Source organism: Thamnophis elegans, chromosome 6, assembly GCF_009769535.1.
Source record: "Thamnophis elegans isolate rThaEle1 chromosome 6, rThaEle1.pri, whole genome shotgun sequence".
NCBI lineage: Eukaryota > Metazoa > Chordata > Lepidosauria > Squamata > Colubridae > Thamnophis > Thamnophis elegans.
The window spans coordinates 1,579,590-1,598,848 of record NC_045546.1 but is presented as its reverse complement, the minus strand read 5'-3'; the positions used below and the strand labels follow the sequence as shown (position 1 = coordinate 1,598,848).

The following is a 19,259-nucleotide window of genomic DNA, read 5'->3' as shown; positions in this document are numbered from 1 at the left end:
ACCTAGTATATGACACGGAAGGGAGTCAAGGGTCTTTCTCGCTCACAGGTTCAAGATGAGGCAGGACTGACACCGGCTTACCTTTTAAGCTTAGGTGCATGGCTCTTTCCACGAGAACGCTCACAGCGAACGTGTTCTCCAGGCCATGGGCAGCAGGTTTCTCCTGGGGGGCTTCGTCGACGGGAGGATTTGCTTCCGAGCGGGCTCCCAATTCCTTCTCTGCTGCCTTTGTCTCTTCTTCAACACTGCTGCTGCTGTCCCTGTCGTCTTCAGCATTCCCAGGCTCTCCACGTGGACCAGCAGGAGCCACCGCAATGTGAATGCGCAGGGCGGCTCCCCCCAGGTTGGCTGCATTGCGTCGGAACAAGGGAAAGACACCTGCGACGAGGAGAGGAAAGGAGGCTCGCTTGAAATGCACATCTCGCCCCTCTGAGAAAAAGCTGCTAGGCTTTCTAAGGGGGGGACCGCAGGTTGGCTTTGCTGTTAGTCCTCGATTTATGACCACAGTTGAGCCCAAACTGTCCGTTGCTGAGAAAGGAAGTTGTGAAGTGAGCGTCGCTCTATCTTACCAACTTTCTTGCCACGGCCTTCTCACTAGAAGAAACTAAGGCAGACGCTTGCCCACCCCAAGGACAAAACAGCCAGACACCAACTGAGCAAGGTGGTATAAGCAGTGAGGCATGTGAAGATCTGTGCATTGGGGAAACAAAACAGCCACTTCGCATCCGCATGGCACGACATAGGAGAAGAAACCCATCAGGACGAGATTCAGCCGTCCATCCGCATTCAAAAGACAAAGGCTGCTCTTTTGAGGACAGCAAAGTCCACATTTTGGACAGAGAGGACGGCTGGTTTGAAAGAGGGGCCAAGAGAGGCCATCTAGGCCCCAATTGAACAGCCCCTCTGCCAAGAGATGGGGAGGGATACGACATCATCTATCTCCAGTCTGCAACACGGTCCTTTCAAGCAACTCCAAGAAGGCCCCACATCCATTTGCACCACTCAGGGGACCCTTAAGGACAAAGACAAACCTCCAAGTGGCCTCAAGGACCCTCTCAAAGGATGCAAATGCCCAGCTGTCTGCAAGGAGCATCAATCCTTCCATCCCCCACCCTCCAGTCAGAGCTGAAGAAGCTTCTTGGAGGAGAAGAAAAACGTCTTTAAATGAAAAAACCAGAAAGTCCAGTTGACTCTTGAAAAAAGAACCTTTGGGACAACCTGGATGGAGAATCTCTACCGACAGCCTTCTCACAAGCAAAATCAACGGTGAAGGCACCTATCCACTCTGGGACTAACTTAGCAACTGCCAGGATTCACTGAACCGCTGTGCCAAGAAAGGTCGTAAAACGGGACAAAACTCAATGTTCGGCTCAGGTTGTGGCCTTAAGTAGAAGATTACCTGTATTTCTGAGAACCAGGCTAGTGACTGTCTCTAAAGCCTTGGTGGCGCAGTGGTTAGAGTGCAGTACTGCAGGCTACTTCTGCTGACTGCCAGCTGCCTCCAGTTTGACAGTTCGGATCTCACCAGGCTCCAGGTTGACTCAGCCTTCTGTTGTTCTGAGGTGGGTCAAATGAGGACCCAGATCGTTGGGGGCAAAAGGCTGGCTCTGTAAACAGTTTAGAGAGTGCTGGAAAGCACTGCAAAGCGGTATATAAGTCTAAGTGCTATTGCTATTGTCCTCTCCCATTCCTTTCCTTTTTTCCTTCCTTTTTTCCTTCCTTCCTCCCTCCCTCCCTCCCTCCCCAGGTGGGTCAAATGAGGACCCAGATTGTTGGGGGAAAGAGGCTGGCTCTGTAAACCCCTCAGAGAGGGCTGGAAAGCACTGGAAAGCGGAATATAAGTGCTATTGGGACGGAAGGAAGAAAGGAAGGAGGCAGGGAGGAAAGAAGAAAAGGAGCAGCTGTGATGGCACAGTGGTTAGAGTGCAGTACTGCAGGCTACTTCTGCTGACTGCCGGCTGCCTGCAATTTCGCAATTCAAATCTCACCAGGCTCCAGGTTGACTCAGCCTTCCGTCCTTCCCAGGTGGGTCAAATGAGGACCCAGATCGTTGGGGGCAAGAGGCTGACTCTGTAAAACCCTCAGAGACGGCTGGAAAGCACTATAAAGCGGTATATAAGTCTAAGGGCTATTGATAAAAACCGTTATAAACCTACCGCTGACCGTTTTCTTCTTTCGTGAGCTCTCCGCCAGCGGTGCCAGGTCCACGTAGGCGGATCCGATCAAGCGGTCGGTATCCAGCGGTCTTTCCGCATCGCCATCTTTGCCGTATGCACGCCACACCTGGAGTTCCAGTTTCTCTTCCCTGAAGTACCAGAGCAAGGTCGGACTCGAGTGGAGATCTGTCCGGTTGGGTTTCTTAAAGATCACCATCCCGCGTGTGTCTCCTTCCGTCAACTTTGGCCTCCGAAGGGAAGACCAAGTGGCTTCCTGGTCGTAGAGCTTGTAGCGGAGATAGAAGTAGACGCTTTTGTTTAAGTGCGCTTCTCCTGCGAGTAGCATGCTCTGTAGCGGTAGCCACAGCCGAGGGGTGGAAACAGTCACACGGAGCGGTGCCGAAGAGGTCTGCTCTTCACTCTCACTATCCTCCCACGGATCCTCGGAGTAGGTGTCCTTCCAGTCCCACCCTACATGGTTGGCCATCTCCAGAACACGCTCCCGATCCGCGGGGAGAACAAAGGCGACCGAAATCTCCAAACCTCCCACGATGCTCTGCGTGATGTCGGCGAGCTGCGATGCCAAGAGGTCCTCCGGGAGAATGACGGGATACCAACCTCTAAGGCCTGCGGGGAAACGCAACGAGAGGAGCTTTCGTAAAGAAGATAAAAATAAAATCCCGTCGCCCCTTTTGCAAAGGACCATGTTTGATCCCTCCTTCCAATTTCCTAACCGTCTCTCGGATATCCGGGCACGGATTTTAAGAGGCAAATAACTGGGCACCCTGAATTGAACTCGGAAGCCGGCTGGCATTCCTGCCAGCTCAAGCAGCAGCGGTGGCACCTAAGCATGCCGACATATACCCGTTATGGCTGGCACCGCTGGCTTTTGATTGCAGGGGTAGGCTTCTGGGCAGTCTTCAAGGGTGGCCCCATGAAAAGTATATTGCAGTACTGCGGTCATGAGGTGAGTCAGTGTTCAAAGGGCTTCCCAATTCAGGAAGGGGAGCCAATTTGGTCTAGTGATTGAGTACCAGGCTAGAGAGTAAGAGACGGTGAGTTCTAGTCCCGCCTTAGGCATGGAAGCTGGCTGGGTGACTTTGGGCCAATCGCCAGGAAACAGTGAGTTCTAGTCCCGCCTTAGGCATGAAAGCCAGCTAGGTGACTTTGGGCCAATCGCCAGGAGACGGTGAGTTCTAGTCCCGCCTTAGGCATGAAAGCCAGCTGGGTGACTTTGGGCCAATCGCCAGGAAATGGTGAGTTCTAGTCCCGCCTTAAGCATGGAAGCCAGCTGGGTGACTTTGGGCCAATCGCCAGGAGACGGTGAGTTCTAGTCCCGCGTTAGCCATGGAAGCTGGCTGGGTGTCTTTGGGCCAGTCCCTCCCTCTCACCCAACCCACCTCACAGGGTTGTTGTTGTGGGGGAAAACAGGAGGAAGAAGGAGTATTTGGTAAGTTCACTGCCCCAGGATATTTCTAAAAATAATAGAGAGAGAGCGCTTTGCGCACACAGCAATAGCAATAGCAGTTAGACTTATATACCGCTTCATAGGGCTTTCAGCCCTCTCTAAGCGGTTTACAGAGTCAGCATATCGCCCCCAACAACAATCCGGGTCCTCATTTTACCCACCTCGGAAGGATGGAAGGCTGAGTCAACCTTGAGCCGGTGAGATTTGAACCGCCGAACTGCAGCTTAGCAGTCAGCTGAAGTGGCCTGCAGTGCTGCACTCTAACCACTGCGCCACCTCGGCTCATCACAGCACTCAAAGGCTGCCCTCGGTCTCAGAGCTGGTGAGCTGAGCTGTTTTTTAGCTCAGCTGAGGGGTGGCAATCCACTCTTCAGCTGAGCTAAAAAACAGGGGGAATCTAGGACAGGGAACGATGGGGGCGGGAGGGCCGGGCCAACCGGAGGTGGCATTTGCCGGTTCTCTGAACTACTCAAAAGTTTTGCAACCGCTTTGTCTGAACCGGTCCAAACCGGCTGAATGCCTCCTCTGCTCCCGGCCATCTGCTCCAAGTTGTGCACCTGGCTTGTGGTAAGTGTAGAGGTCATGGTGTGTAACCAGGTGCCTTTACCTGATCTCCGAATCAGCAGGTCTCTGGTAGGGACCCTCACCGTTCCCAGCAGGCAATCTTTTGGAGCTTCCCTTGGAGCTGCAAGGGTAAATAACGGGTATGATGTAAACTTTCCATCATCATCATCATCGTGAGAATTCATCCCCCTGGAAAGCATCGATATTAGAGTTGGGGACTTCAACTCCCAGAATTCCCACAGGCTCATGACTGCATTTCGGGTGCTCGGCCACCGGTGTGAATTTATTATGCCTGGCTCTTGCAGTCACGTGATCATGGTTTATGACGGCTTCACCGAAAACCTGGCATTTATTTCTGGTTCTTTTGGCAAAAATGCCCCATAGCAAACCATGAGCTCGCCTTAACGACTGCGCTGTTTGCTTAACGACGGCTGCAAAAGAAGATCGCCAAACCGACTTGGTCACATGAGGGTTCGTTTTACGATTGTCACAATTTTGGGCCATAATTGTCAGGGTCCGTTATGGTTGTAACTTGAGGACTATCTGTACTAGTAAGCATACAGTTCAGCTGTTCAACTACAGGGAGTCCTTGACTTACAATCATTTGTATAATATAGTATTAGTATTAGTATAGTATAGCATAGCATATTTTACTATAGGTAGCATAGAATAAAGAACAGAACAGAATAGCATAGTAAAATAGAATAAAATAGAATGGAATGGAATAGAATAGAATAGAGTAGAATAGAATAGATATTGGAATGGAAGAATAGAATAGAATAGAATGTAATGTAATGGAATAGAATAGAATATGAATATAGAAGATAATATGAATATGAATAGAGAATAGAAAAGGAATACAGAATAGAGTTTAATAGAATAGAGTAAAGTAAGTAGAGTAGAATAGACTGGAAATACAGAATAGAGTAGAATAGAATAGAAAGGAATAGAAAAGAATAGAAAGGAATACAGAATAGGAATATAGAATACAAAAGAATAGAAAAGGAATACAGAATAGAGTTTAATAGAATAGAGTAGAGAAAAGTAAGTAGAGTAGAATAGACTAGAAATACAGAATAGAGTAGAATAGAATAGAAAGGAATAGAAAGGAATACAGAATAGGAATATAGAATACAAAAGAATAGAAAAGGAATACAGAATAGAGTTTAATAGAATAGAGTAGAGAAAAGTAAGTAGAGTAGAATAGACTAGAAATACAGAATAGAGTAGAATAGAATAGAAAGGAATACAGAATAGGAATACAGAATACAAAAGAAAAGAATAGGAATACAGAGTAGAATTGAAATACAGAAGAAATAGAATAGAATAATGAAGAGTAGAATGGAACAGAACAGACTATCTCAATCAGGTGAAGGGAAGTTTGTTGCACAAAAGCACCACAACATTCACAACCGAAGACGTCTGGAGGAAGCCCTCCCCCCCCCAGCCTTTGGGCTAGCTGTGGAGTCCGACCGCCGGGCCCCATCCTTTTCTCGCACCTGAGTTGAGGGGCTGGTGATAGAGGTGGAAAACCACCTCCGATCGCTGCAGGAGTTCCCCGAGGCAGCAGGCTTCTCCGCTGCTCCTCTGGACCACGAGGCGGCAGGGCAGTTCCACGTGATGGTCAAAGGCGGGGCAGAACGAGCGAGCCACGGTCCGTGTCCTGCGTGGCTCGGCCCCAGGAAGGAAGGGGAGGTGGATCGAGACGTAGGTGTTGAGGCCAATTTCCGCACTGTAGCGGAACGGAGGGTGCTTTTCGGCCAGCGCCCTAAGTGACGAGAAGAAAATATTTATTTTTATGCCATTTATTTACACAGGTTGTCCTCGACTTACGATCCCTCGGTTAGTGACCGTTCGAAGTGACAATGGTCGTGAAAAAGGCGACTGACGAACGTTTTTCAGACTTACGACATTGCAGCATCTCCAGAGTCCCTTCAAAGACACAACGGCACTGAAAAATGTTCGCACCTACGACTGTCACAGCATTCAGACCAGGGGTGGGTTTCAAGATTTTTTTACTACCTATTTTGTGGGCGTGGCCTGGCGGTCATGTGGCCTGGCGGGTGTGGGAAACTTGTAAAATGTGGCGAAGATCACTTAGCAACGCTCTTGCTTAGCAACCAAAATTTTGGGCTCAATTCTAATCATAAGTCAAGGACTATCTCTGTCTTCCTCTGCACGGCAGCCTTGTCCTAGTAAACTCCTTCTCCTTTCTAGCAATTTTCCTCTCAGTTTAGAGGCACCAAAATAATCCAGACAATGTAAGGTTTCCTGCTGCAGCAGGGGGTTGGATTAGATGACTTCTGAGTAGCCTTCTAGCCCTAAATTGCTGTGCTGTTTTTCTTTCTTTCTGTCTGTCTTTCTCTTTCTTTCTTTCTTTCTCTTACTTTCTTTCTTTCTTTCTTTCTCTTTTTCTATCTTTCTGTCTGTCTTTCTTTCTTTCTTTTCTTTCTCTCTCTCTCTCTCCCTTTCCTCTGTGGGTAGCAATCCACCCCCCAATAAAATATTACTCATAATATTTCTTTTCTCAGAAAAGAAAAAATCAAGCTGCTAACAAAGAAACTTTGAAAGCTTTGAAGGCATAAAAAAAATGCCTTCTAACAAAGCTTCTGATGGAGAACCGGTTTTGGGGTGTGGCCAGGCTACCATTACTACCGGTCTGGTCCAGTACACCAGATTTTCACTACCTCTTGTGGCGTACCATACTGGGAGGAACCCACCTGATTTAGACCCTTGGCAACTGACTCGCAGTTATGACGGTCGCAGTGCCCTGGGCTCGTGTGATCCCCTTTGGCGACCTTCTGTCAATGAAATTCAATGGGGGAAGCCAGATTCACTTAACGACAGGGTGGCTGAGTTAACCACTGCAGGGATGGACTTAACAACCCTGCCAAGGAAGGTCACAAAAGGGGACAAAACTCCCTCAACAACGTTCTAGCTTAGCGACAGAGGTTTTCGGCTCAATTGCGGTCGTAAGTTGTTAAGTGAATCACTGTAGTTGATAAATGAGTAACACGGTTGTTAAGTGAATCCAGCTTCCCCATTGACTTTGCTCGTCGGAAGGTCGCAAAAGAGGATCCCGTGACCCCAGGACACTGCGGCCGCCGTAACGACGAGTCAGTTGCCAAGTGTCTGAATTTTGATCACGGGAATGATGTAAGGGTCGTAAGTGTGAAAAACGGTCCTGTCACTTTTTTTCAGCGCCGTTGTAACTTTGAACCATCACTCAATGAACTGCCGTAAGTCAAGGACCACCTGTATGGAGCTTTGGCTTCTTTCTTACCTGGCCGCTGCTTGCAAGCCAGCCGCTGCGTGGATTTGGACGGAGATGGGGACGGCCTGAGCCGCTAGCCCATTTTCCGCTATTTTCAGGCTGCGTCGGTACTTTACGCTCACTTGGAACAAACCTGGGAAAAAAGGAGGGAGAGAAGAAGGCGGGTTCAAGCTTTCAGTTGCTAAATGCAGCTGGTCCTCAGCTTACAACCACCCCAAAATTACCGTATTTTTCAGAGTATAAGACGCACCAAGATTTTGAAGAGGCAAATTTTTAAAAAAAGTTTTTTCACTCTGCAGACCTCCCAAAAATACCCATTTTTTTTTTTTTTTTTGCAAAAACGGGCCCATTTTTTGTCAAAAAAAGGACATGCATAACCTTTAGGAGGCTTCCAGAGTGCTCCTGGGGGCTCCCCCCTCCCAAAAAATGAGCAAAAAATGGCCCGTTTTTCGTTCATTTGTGCCCTCCCCAGCCCCCGGGAGCACTCCGGAAGCCTCCTAAAGGCTGTGCACGGCCATTTTTGCAAAGCGGGTGTGGTTTCGGGAGCCCAAAAATGCTATATTCAGTGTATAAGACGCACCCAGATTTTCACCCTCTAAGGTGCGTCTTATACTCTGAAAAAGGCGACATGTTGTCAAGTGAGACATTTGCTCAGTGAGCTCTGCCCAGTCCTACCTGAGGACCGAGGGTGGAGCTCGCCGATTCTTGGCGTGAGAGGCAGCTGGAAAGTCTGGATGCCCACTTCCTGACGATGCTGCATGGTGACCATGGCACAAAGGCGGGAGAGGGGCAAGCTCGCCCTAGCAACCATCTGATCTCGGACATTCGGGTAGTAGTACCTGCGGAAGACCAAAGGGTTGCAAAACTATAAGTTAGCTGGAGGAAACAAGAGAGCAAACATGATCGGAAACTAAGTGTCAGCCTCTGCTTCGCTACCGCTTTTCAGCTGCCATTGAAACGGGGACGGGGGGGGGGGGGGCATGGCATTTGGGTGGGGAATCATAATGTACTGGAGGAGTATTGTTAGGAGTTATTCTGTCCATCTCTCTGCGCATGTGGACGAAGGGAGTTTCCTGCCAAGGCCAACTGTCCGGCATTCCAAACCTGATGATGCTTTTTGAAGACATCTCCCACCTGACGGTTGGCTGAATTATTATTGGACTATGAACTGGGGTGCCAAGGGGAGGGGATTGAATTATACATGAGATCCATTGCTTTCGCGCCTTTTTTACTCAGACTCAGCTTTGCTTTGCTTCTCATCGTTTGTAATTAGTAAAAGTACACTTAATTCTAAAGCATGGAGTTGAGTGGTTTCTTTCTTGATTATTAAACGAAGGAGAACCTGACACTAAGTTCCCCGGTCAAGGGCAAAACGCAGAAAGAAATTAACTGATCAGGTGTGTCAGGGTTCCAAGTAGCATCCAAAATTAAATCAGAGTCCGAGGCAAAGGATTCCTCAAAGTCCCAATTTATCGAGAGAGCCACGTTGGCACAGCTGGGAAAACTCGAATCTGAAAGTTTCCCGGTTTTCCCCACCCGGCTGAAAGTTCAAGATCTTTGCCCCACATTCCTGTTAGGTATAATTACTGACTGTACAGTTATAGAGACTAACTTGATTTTGTATTTAATAATGGCAGCAAGACTGCTGGTGGCGCAATACTGGAAGAAGGAAGATTTGCCTACTATTCAAGAATGGACATTGAAAGTCACAAACTTAGCAGAGATGGCTAAAATATCAGCATATCTCAAGAATCACTCAAATGAGAGATATAAACCGAAGTGGAGAAGATGGATTGACTATACTCAAAATAAATATGGGACTAAGAAATTCCAGATAGCTTTTGACTGAAGAAAGAAGGAATGATCTAATCTGTTTAGAGTTAGCCTAGCAAAGAGGAGTTAAAGCTCAAATGAAAGATGATACTAACTTTCTTTAAGTTTATTTTAGAATATCTTTGTTAAAGATTTATACCCTGTATTGGTTCTGGGAAGTCGGGGGGGGGGGGGGGGGAAGGTAAACATTTGTAAAAGTTTTTTTCCCCAATAATAATAATAATAAAAGATAGCAATAGCAATAGCAGTTAGACTTATATACCACTTCATAGGGCTTTCAGCCCTCTCTAAGCGGTTTATAGAGTCATCATATCGCCCCCACAGTCTGGGTCCTCATTTCACCCACCTCGGAAGGATGGAAGGCTGAGTCAACCTTGAGCCAGTGAGATTAGAACCGCTGAACTGCAGATAACAGTCAGCTGAAGTGGCCTGCAGTACTGCACCCTAACCACTGCGCCACCTCGGCTCATCTTTGCCCCACATCCACAAGTTCATCCCATGGTCCAATCTCCCACTGCCATGAGTTCCGGTCAGGTGCAGAGGTGGAAAGATGACCTTGAGTTTCTAAGAAGAATGTTATTATGGCTACATATCACCCAGCTCCATATAATTCCACCCTCCCATTTTCCCGCCATAGAAAATAGACAGTAGAAAGTGTGGCAGGCCTGAAAAGATGGCTTGCAGGTATGACAATAGGATATTTGCGGCTCAGGGTTGAAATGTGGGGTCCTTGGTGACCTCTGAGCTGGGTGGTTTTCTTGCAGAGGTTTCATGACCCAACTAGGGAACATCATCAGTGCTAGAAGGGAGTGGTGTTCGTGGAATGGAGGAGGAGGAGGAAGAGGAGAGGAGAGGGGAGGAAGGACTATGGGGTTCTCGATGCTCTCTGAGCTTAGAGGTTTTCTGGCAGACATTTCATGACCCAACTAGGGAACATCATCAGTGCTAGAAGAGAGGAAGGTTTGCAAGGGAGGAGGAGGAGGAGGAGGAGGAGGAGGAGGAGGAGGAGGAGGAAGACTGTGGAGTTCTTGGTGCTCTCTGAGCTGGGCCATTTTCTTGCAGATGTTTCAAGACCCAATTAGGAAACATCATCAGTGCTAGAAGGGAGGAGGGTTTGTGGAGAGGAAGAGGAGGAAGAAGGGTTGTAGAGGCCTGGGTGCTCTCTGGAAGTAGCGGTTTCCTTTCAGACGTTTCATGGCCCAACAAGGGAACATCATCAGGACTAAAAGGAGGAGGAGGGGGATTATGGGGTCTTTGGTGCTCTGTGAGCTTGGTGCTTTTCTTGCAGATGTTTCATGACCCAACTAGATATCACCATCAGAGCTAAAAGAAGGAAGAGGAGGAGGTGAACTATGAGGTGTTCCCTGAGCTGAACTGTTTTCTTGTAGATGTTTCATGACCCAACTGGGTAACATCATCAATGCTAGAAGGGTGCTAGCGAGCCCCGCTCTCACCGGCACCGATGTTCCCTAGATGGAGGATGAAACATCTGCTAGAAAACAACCCAGCTCAGAAAGCACCAAGGACCCTCAGAGTCATCCTCTTCCTCCCCCCTCCCCCTTGAGGACTGGTTAAAAGATCTGGGTGGGTTTGGCCTACATAAAAGTCAATTGAAGGGGAAGGAGGACAGGAATCTGTTCCTGTCAGCCTCTGTTTTGCTGCTGCTTCGGCTGCCATTGAAACGGGGAGGGAGGGCATGGTATTTGGGAGAGGACTGATTGTTGTGCTGGAGGAAGATTCTGGAGTTTCAACTGCCCATCTTACTGCGCATGCGGAGGAGGTTTCCCGCCAAGGCCAACGGCACCGACATTCCATCTTGGTGATGCCTTTCGAAGTTATCTCGCACCTGACACTTGGGAGAATTATGATTGGACTGTGCATGGGATGCCAAGGGGTGGGGAATGGATTATACAATATATCATTCGCTTTCGCGCCTAAATAATCAGACTTCGCTTTGCTACGCTTCTGTTCATTTATAATTAGTAAAAGTACACTTGATTTCTATCAATGGAGTCTTGTGGTTTTCTTTCCTGATTATCCAATGAAGAAGTGCTGACAGTTCCATTCGAGTGTCCCATCATCCTCGGCACCACGCAATGCAAACAGAGAGAGAGGGAGAGGGAGAGAGAGAGAGAGAACCCTGGGAGGGGGGCTGGGTGAGAGGGGCGAGAGACGTACCTGCACCAGATTTCGAAGTGAATCCCTCCTCCTTCTCCCGCTAAGCTCTGGGCCGAGAAAGCCCGGACTAGCAGCCGCTGAACTGGGACGTCAGCTGGGACCAGTAGAGAGTGATGGTGCTCATCGCGGAAGGTGGGATCGGGAACGCACAAAGTGGTGGACGTGCGGAAAGGCTTCAACTCAAGGGCTGAGGAAGAAAATAAAACTCCAGTTTCAATCAAGTAGCAGATGGGTTACAGGTTAACAGAGTTGGAAGGGATCTTGGAGGTCATCTAGTCCAACCCCTCCCCCCCCCCAGAGGAGAACTGTGGGGTCCTTGGTGCTCCCTGAGCTTGATGGCTTTCTTGCAGATGTTTCATTACCCAACTAGGTGACATCATCAGTGCTAGAAGGGACTGGGGATTGAGGATTTATCATTGGAGAAAAAGGGAAAGAAGATGATGATGATGATGTTAGGGAGGAGGAAGAAGAGGAGGTGGGGAGGGGAAGGGGAGGGTGTTCTGACCTAGGCTTCCTCATACAATAAAAAGCACACGATTAGGTCTTTTTATTTCAAAGGGTGTGGATTATATTCATTCACAGCTCGTAATGAGTCCCAAATAGTTTGTAAACAGTCCTACAGTAGTCTGCCAAAGTCTTTCAGGATAAGGCTGATAAGCACCCATCTTTATCTTTCTTGAAACACTGCCAAAGACTTAATTGGCAATTAGCTTGGCAAGGCCACACGGAGCAAAGAGTCAAAACGGAGCTTCGGAAAGTAAACTGACCAGCATGAACCAAGTTGCTTCCTCTAAAGGCTCCCGTGCCTTTGCTCCTCCTTTATGTCTTATGGGAGGGGCCAATCACCTCCAAGCCTTCCTCCCGAGTCGTCCCTTCTGTTCTTGCCTTCTGGCAGCTCTGCGCATGCGCACACTGGGAACAGGCTCCAGATGTTCCTCTACCTCACTGATGTCTGACTCTGAAGGCAGCTGATAACTGGCATACGGCCCTGGCCCCCTCTCTGCTTCCGACACAGAGCCCTCCTCAGAGCCTTCCCCAGAGTCCGGGACTGGCCCAGGATCCTCCCCAACCTCCTCACTGTCCGATTCTGCCACCAGCTCTGCAGGCTGCCAGCGGAGCACAACATAAGGGGAGGATTGTGGAGTCCTGGGTGCTTTCTGAGCTTGGTGGTTTTCTTGCAGACATTTCACGACCCAACTAAGTAGCATCATCAGTGTTAGTAAGGAGTAGGGTTTTTGAGGGAGGGAAGGAGGGAGGGAAGCAAGGAGGGCATGAAGGAGAGAAGGAGAGAAGAAAGGAGGGAAGGAGGGAAGGAAGGAGAGAAGAAAGGAGGGAAGGAAGGAGGGAATGTAGGAGAGAAGGAAGGGGGGAAGGAGGAAAGGAAGGGGGAAAGGAAGGAGATAAGGAGAAAAGAAAGGAGGGAAGGAAGGAGGGAGGGAAGGAAGGAGGGAAGGAGAGAAGGAGGGAAGGGGAAGGAGGGAGGGAAGGAAGGGGAGTAGGAGAGAAGAAACGAGGGAAGGAAAGAGGGAGGGAGGGAAGAAGAAGTAGGACCGTTGTAAGACAAGATGGATCTATGGGATGGTAAGAAAGCAATCTTCAAGTATATTGTCAACTGTAGGGAAAAATTGTTATAAATACATATTATTAATAACAGTTATGAGATCATATAATTGTGAATGTATATATGAAATTGATAAAATAAAATAAAAAAAAAGGAATATGGTTTGTTCTCTGTTTATATATAAGTGGCTTCCTCTGTCAGTGTTGGTGGGAGCGGGAGTGTGTGTGTGTGTGTGTGTTCCTTGATTAGGCTCTTGTTACTGCTACTGAGTAGAGGGGCCAGTAGAAGCCAGACTGAATGGGACTTTTCTTACAAACTCACCCTTCTCGCTTAACTCCGCATCACGGAGGGTCTCGGATTCCGATTTCTGAACCGGGAAGTGGTACTGGACGTAACAGTCCGCTTCTCCCCAGACGGTGGACTGGAGGGGCGTCAGGCCTTGGACCCCCTCGATGTGGATCTCAAAGGTATGTTCCACCAAGCCTTCCTTTCCCTTTCCTGACAGCTGAAGGCGGCAAGGAAGAAAAAGGGAGTGAAAAGAAGGAAACGCAGAACGGGTGGGATATATTGCAGGCGTAAACTAGACTTAAGTTTCAGAGAAGCAGCCTGTGAGACCCCCACCCCAGACAAGCAAGGCAGCTTTGTAAAAGGTAAAGGTTGCCCTCGCACATATGTGCTGGTCATTCCCGACTCTAGGGGGCAGTGCTCAAAGCCGAAGAGCCAGCGCTGTCCGAAGACATCTCTGTGACCCCAAAAAGGACAGGGGCCCCGTGATCGAATAATGATAGCAATAGCAATAGCAGTTAGACTTATATACCGCTTCATAGGGCTTTCAGGCCTCTCTAAGCGGTTTACAGAGTCAGCATATCGCCCCCAACAACAATCCGGGTCCTCATTTCACCCACCTCGGAAGGATGGAAGGCTGAGTCAACCCTGAGCCGGTGAGATTTGAACAGCCGAACTGCTGAACTAGCAGTCAGCTGAAGTAGCCTGCAGTGCTGCATTTAACCACTGTGCCACCTCGGCTCTAATAAGAGCCGAGGTGGCGCAGTGGTTAGGGTGCAGTACTGCAGGTCACTTCAGCTGACTGTGATCTGCAGTTCAGCGGTTCAAATCTCACCGGCTCAGGGTCGACTCAGCCTTCCATCCTTCCGAGGTGAGTGAAATGAGGACCCAGACTGTGGGGGGCGATATGCTGACTCTGTAAACTGCTTAGAGAGGGCTGAAAGCCCTCTGAAGCGGTATATAAGTCTAATAAATAAATAAATAAATAATGATGTGAACGCACCTCAGGGGAGGATGCAGGGAGGGGATCCAAAGCGTGTGGTGGGCGAAGCACAGCCGGAGATGCCAGCCCTGCTTCCTTCTTGACCCTCTGCAGCGCCAACACCTGGTCAGCCGAGCCCATGGCTAAGATGGTCTTCAGGGTGCCGTTCTTTTGGCCGGAGAAGACATCGACCACCGGCACGGGGCCGTCCACCGCCAGCACCGGATACTGAGCCTGGAGCAGCAGGCTGGACACCTTGGGGTCTCTGCGGGGGGGAAAAGAGGCAGAAGCCATCAGCAGGCCTGGCTTGGCACATTTCTCTACGGGTGGTCCTCGACTTACGACCACAACGGAGCCCAAAATTTCTATGTTCCGGAGCGAGGGAACTTTGCTTTGTGTTACGACCTTTCTTGCCCCAGTTGTTAGTAACCTGGTTGTTAAGTGAATCTGGCTTCCCCATTGACTTTTGATTTGTAAGAAGGTCGTAAAAGAGGATCAAATGACTCCAGGACACTGTGATCGTCATAAATCTGAGTCAGCGATCAAACGCCTGAATTTGGATGATGTGACCATGGGGATTCTGAAATGGCTGTAAATGTTTAAAAAATAAGTGTTCTGACCGAGGCCCGAGAGCCTGAAGCAAACTCCCTGTTGTCCTGACAAAAAAATCCCTTTTATTAATTCGCTGTGAATTCTGCTCCTTCACCTCCAGCAAAGTCTTTCAAGGGAGGATTTACAGTCACAAACCTTATCTGTTTTGGGAGGATTTACAATCACAGACCTTCTCTGGCTTGGAGAGCTGCCAGGCCGAGATCTGCAGAACTTGGCCAGGAGCTTCGGAGAGTCACGAACCAATGAAGGGAACTCATGGTCTCCTGCAAACTCCACTCCCCTGTCGCTCCTCTTTTATTCCCTCTGGGAGGAGCCATTCACTGTCCACCTATGGCCTTACTCCCAAGTCGGCCCCTGTTCTTTAGCTGTCCCCTTCATCTGGCAACTCTGCCCATGCGCACACTGAGAACAGGCTCCAGCTGTTCTTCTGCCTCACTGATCTCCGACTCCGAAGGCAGCTGATAACTGGCACACGGCTCTGGCCCCCCTCTCTGCCTTCCAACACAGAGCCCTCCTCAGAGCCTTCCCCAAACTCCAGGACTGGCCCATCTTCCTCCCCAACCTCCTCACTATCCGACTCGGCTGCCAGCTCCACTGGTGGGCCACAACAAAAGGTCATGTCACTTTTTTCATCAAGGACTACCTGTATAGGTATTTACATATACACCTGTATTTATGATGTATTTATTTATGACAGGTGGTTCCTCGACTTAAAACAGCTTGCTGAGTGATGGTTCAAAGTTACAAGGCCACTGAAAAAAGCGACTTCTGACCATTGCTCACACTTATGACCATTGCAGCATCCTCAGGGTCATGTGATTTACTGACGTGTTACTACCAACTGAAGAGCCGGAGTGGTTCACTTAATACAGTGTTTCTCAACCTTGGCAACTTGAAGATGTCCGGACTTCAACTCCCAGAATTCCCCAGCCAGCGAATGCTGGCTGGGGAATTCTGGGAGTTGAAGTCCGGACATCTTCAAGTTGCCAAGGTTGAGAAACACTGACTTAATAAATGCCTTAAGAAAAGTTGTCAAAACAGGGGCAAAACTCACTGTTTCACTTAGCGACACGCATTTTAGGCTCCATTGTGGCTGTTAAGGCGAGGACTCCCTGCAAGTAGGAAATCAAAGGCAGTTTCTTACTTGAACGAAACGTAGAACTGATGGAGGGGAAGCTTGGCCAGTCCCAGCAGCCGGTCCCCTCCGGGGCTGAGTACCTTATTCCACACCTCGATCACCATCAGGTTATTCTTCAGACGCTCCAGATGTTTCGATGTCAACGCAACCGGAGTGATCTGGAGGGTGGATTGGGCCATTAGTGGAGCGGCTGACATATCCCAAGCAGGGGTGGCATTCACTTACTTTGCCTAAAAGTTAAGCTTCCCCTCGCACATCTGTGCTAGTCGTTTCCGAGTCTAGGGGGCGCTGCTCATCTCCGTTTCAAAGCCAGAGAGCCAGCACTGTCCGAAGACGTCTCCGTGGTCATGTGACTCAATGCTGAAGGCGCACGGAACGCTTTTCCCTTCCCACCAAAGGTGGTTCCTATTTTTCTACTTGCATTTTTACGTTCTTTTGAACTGCTAGGTTGGCAGAAGCTGGGACAAGTCACGGGGTCTCACTCCGTTACGCGGCGCTGGGGATTCGAACCGCCAAACTGCCGACCTTTCTGATTGACAAGATCAGTGTCTTAGCTACTGAGCCACCGCGTCCCTTACTTTCCCTACCGGTTTGCAAATGTGAGGATGCACATGTGCTCACGTGACCCCCATCCACGCATGCGCTCGGCCTTCCACACATGCACTTGGTGTGTGCGGCTTGCTCGCATGCATGTGGGCGGTGCGAAAACGTGCCTAAATAGGACGGCACAGAGCCGGGAGAGCCACCCACCCACGATTTCCACTAAATCCACTAAATGTGTATGTATGTATGTATTGTGTCACAACCCCTGGTATGCCCAAATATGGGAGGGAGCATACTGCTTCCCTTTTCTGTCTTTCGGCTCACCCTAGGAGCCATCCAGGCAGAAAGCCTTTTTTTTTAATGTCGCCTTTGTCTTTATTTATTTATCAGCACAAATGCAACATACACACACACACACACACACACACACAAACACACATATTGAGAGAGAGAGAGAGAGAGAGAGAGAGAGAGAGAGAGAGAGAGAGAGAGAGAGAGAGAGAGAGAGAGAGAGAGAGAGAGAGAACAACCAAGCTCAGAGACCACCAAGGACCCATAGTCCTTTTCCTCCTTTTCCTTCTCCCCCCACCTCCTCCAACCCCCCTCTTTTCAAGAACAGACAATGTTACCTAGTTGGGTCATGAAAGGTCCCAACTCGTGACCTGACAAATGTGCGCCCGACAACAGCGCGCCGACAAAACCGCGCCAATAAAACCGTGACGTCGACAGCACGCCCACAAAGGCGTGCCGACAGAAGCGCGATTACGGTTAAGGTAAGGGTTAGGGCGAGGGTTAGGTTCAGGTTTAGGTTTAGGTTTAGAGTGCGCTTCTGTCGGCACGCTGTTGTCGGCGCGCTTCTGCGGTCATTCGTCGGTGTGATTTCGAACTCGCGGTTTTTTCCCGCGGTTTCGTCGGCGTGCTTTTGGCAAGCGCGCATTTGTCGGTGAACCGTCCCAACTAGGTAACAACTAGGTTGCAAAAAAATACAACCAAAATCAGAGCACCAAGGACCCCTCATTTCAACCCTGAGCTACTAATATTCTCCTTTCTTGGTTGAATCCCCCCCCCACACACCAGCTTTCTTTATATCTGTGCCGAACCACCATTGATGAGATCAGCTGCTTACGACTTTTCCCTTTATCCCTCGGTTGTTAATGTCCGTTCTTCCTTCCGCTACATTCTCCCTACCCTTCCTCCACAACGTTCGGTGTCGCTTGGGACTTGCCTGAGAAAAATGGAACGTGGGCTGCGGGGTCCCCCACGCGACGGGAGATCTCGTGGCTTCTTCGGTGCTGAAGAGCTTGCAGACCAAGTACAGGTTGCAAGAGCCGTCCAGCCCACCGTTGGGAGGGAGCGCCATCTGCCCCTCCGAGACCATCAAAAGGACGTGGAGCAGCATCCCTTCCTCGTCCGAGCAGGCGCTCATCTGGGACAGGAGGTTGCGGGAGACGGGCTGGCCCCCGTCCTTGGGGGACCTCTGAAGAGCCGGAGGCAAGGGAGCTTCGCTTCTCACTGGGGCTTCGCGGTGGCTTTGAGGGCTTCGGGCGGAACAGGGGGGGCTCCTTTCAGCATCCTGAAAAATCGCACGGTGGGTCTTGATGGAGCCGGCGGGGGCTCTTGGGGACACGCTGCTCGCTTTGATGTTGGGGACATCTTTAGCCGCTACAAGTTCCACGGACACCTGTCACAGGAGGAGGATAGAAAAATCACCATTGATAGCCGTGTGCAGCAGCTGCCAAAAAAGCCAACCCAGTTCTAGGCTGCATCAACAGAGGGATGGAATCAAGATCACATGAAGGGTTAATACCACTTTATAAGGCCACACTTGGAATATTTGCATCCAGTTTTGGTCGCCACAATGTAGAAAAGATGTGGAGACTCTGGAAAGAGTGCAGAGAAGAGCAACAAAGAGGATTAGGGGCCTTGAGGCTAAAACATATGAAGAACGGTTGCAGGAACTGGGTAGGTCTAGTTGAATGAAAAGAAGGACTAGGGGAGACATGATAGCAGTCTTCCAATATCTCAGGGGTTGCCACAAAGAAGAGGGAGTCAAGCTATTCTCCAAGGCACCTGAGGGAAGGAGGAGAAGCAATGGGTGGAAACTAATCAAGGAAAGAAACAACTTGTAATTAAGGAGAAACTTCCTAACAGTGAGAACAATTAACCAGTGGAACAGCTTGCCACCAGAAGTTGTGGGTGCTTCAACACTGGAAGTTTTTAAGAAGAGATTGGACAATCATTGTCTGAATTGGTGTAGGGTTTCCTGCCTAAATAGGGGGTTGGGCTAGAAGACTTCCAAGGTCCCTTCTAACTCTGTTATTCTATATTCTGTAGGTCTACAATTAAGCAACAAAAACGAAATGCACAGGTACAGTATAGGTGGTACCTTGCTCAATAGTAGTAACTGTGAAAGGGATTTTCGAGTCCTAGTGGACAACCGTTTAAATAGGAGCCAGCCGTGTGCAGCAGCTGCCAAAAAAGCCAACACAGTTCTAGGCTACATAAACAGAGGGAGAGAATCAAGATCACGTGAAAAGATGTGGAGACTCTGGAAAGAGTGCAGAGAAGAGCAACCAAGAGGATTAGGGGACTGGAGGCTAAAATATATGAAGAATGGTTGCAGGAACTGGGCATGGCTGGTCTAGAGAAGAGAAGGACTAGGGGA

The 19,259-nt window shown here is 49.3% G+C and overlaps 1 protein-coding gene across 1 annotated transcript in view; it reads right to left on the bottom strand.

The window, feature by feature from the left end:
* C2CD3 (C2 domain containing 3 centriole elongation regulator) overlaps positions 1 to 19,259 on the bottom strand; it is a 59,937-nt gene that overhangs the window by 14,923 nt on the left and 25,755 nt on the right. The window contains exons 14-24 of the mRNA XM_032220321.1: positions 17,820 to 18,275; positions 16,058 to 16,209; positions 14,323 to 14,566; positions 13,356 to 13,539; positions 11,474 to 11,660; positions 8,138 to 8,301; positions 7,472 to 7,595; positions 5,688 to 5,956; positions 4,232 to 4,309; positions 2,157 to 2,783; positions 82 to 378 (exon numbers count right to left, since the gene is read on the bottom strand). Coding sequence (XP_032076212.1) covers positions 82 to 378; positions 2,157 to 2,783; positions 4,232 to 4,309; positions 5,688 to 5,956; positions 7,472 to 7,595; positions 8,138 to 8,301; positions 11,474 to 11,660; positions 13,356 to 13,539; positions 14,323 to 14,566; positions 16,058 to 16,209; positions 17,820 to 18,275 — 2,782 coding nt within the window. The remainder of the gene's footprint in view (positions 1 to 81; positions 379 to 2,156; positions 2,784 to 4,231; positions 4,310 to 5,687; positions 5,957 to 7,471; positions 7,596 to 8,137; positions 8,302 to 11,473; positions 11,661 to 13,355; positions 13,540 to 14,322; positions 14,567 to 16,057; positions 16,210 to 17,819; positions 18,276 to 19,259) is intronic.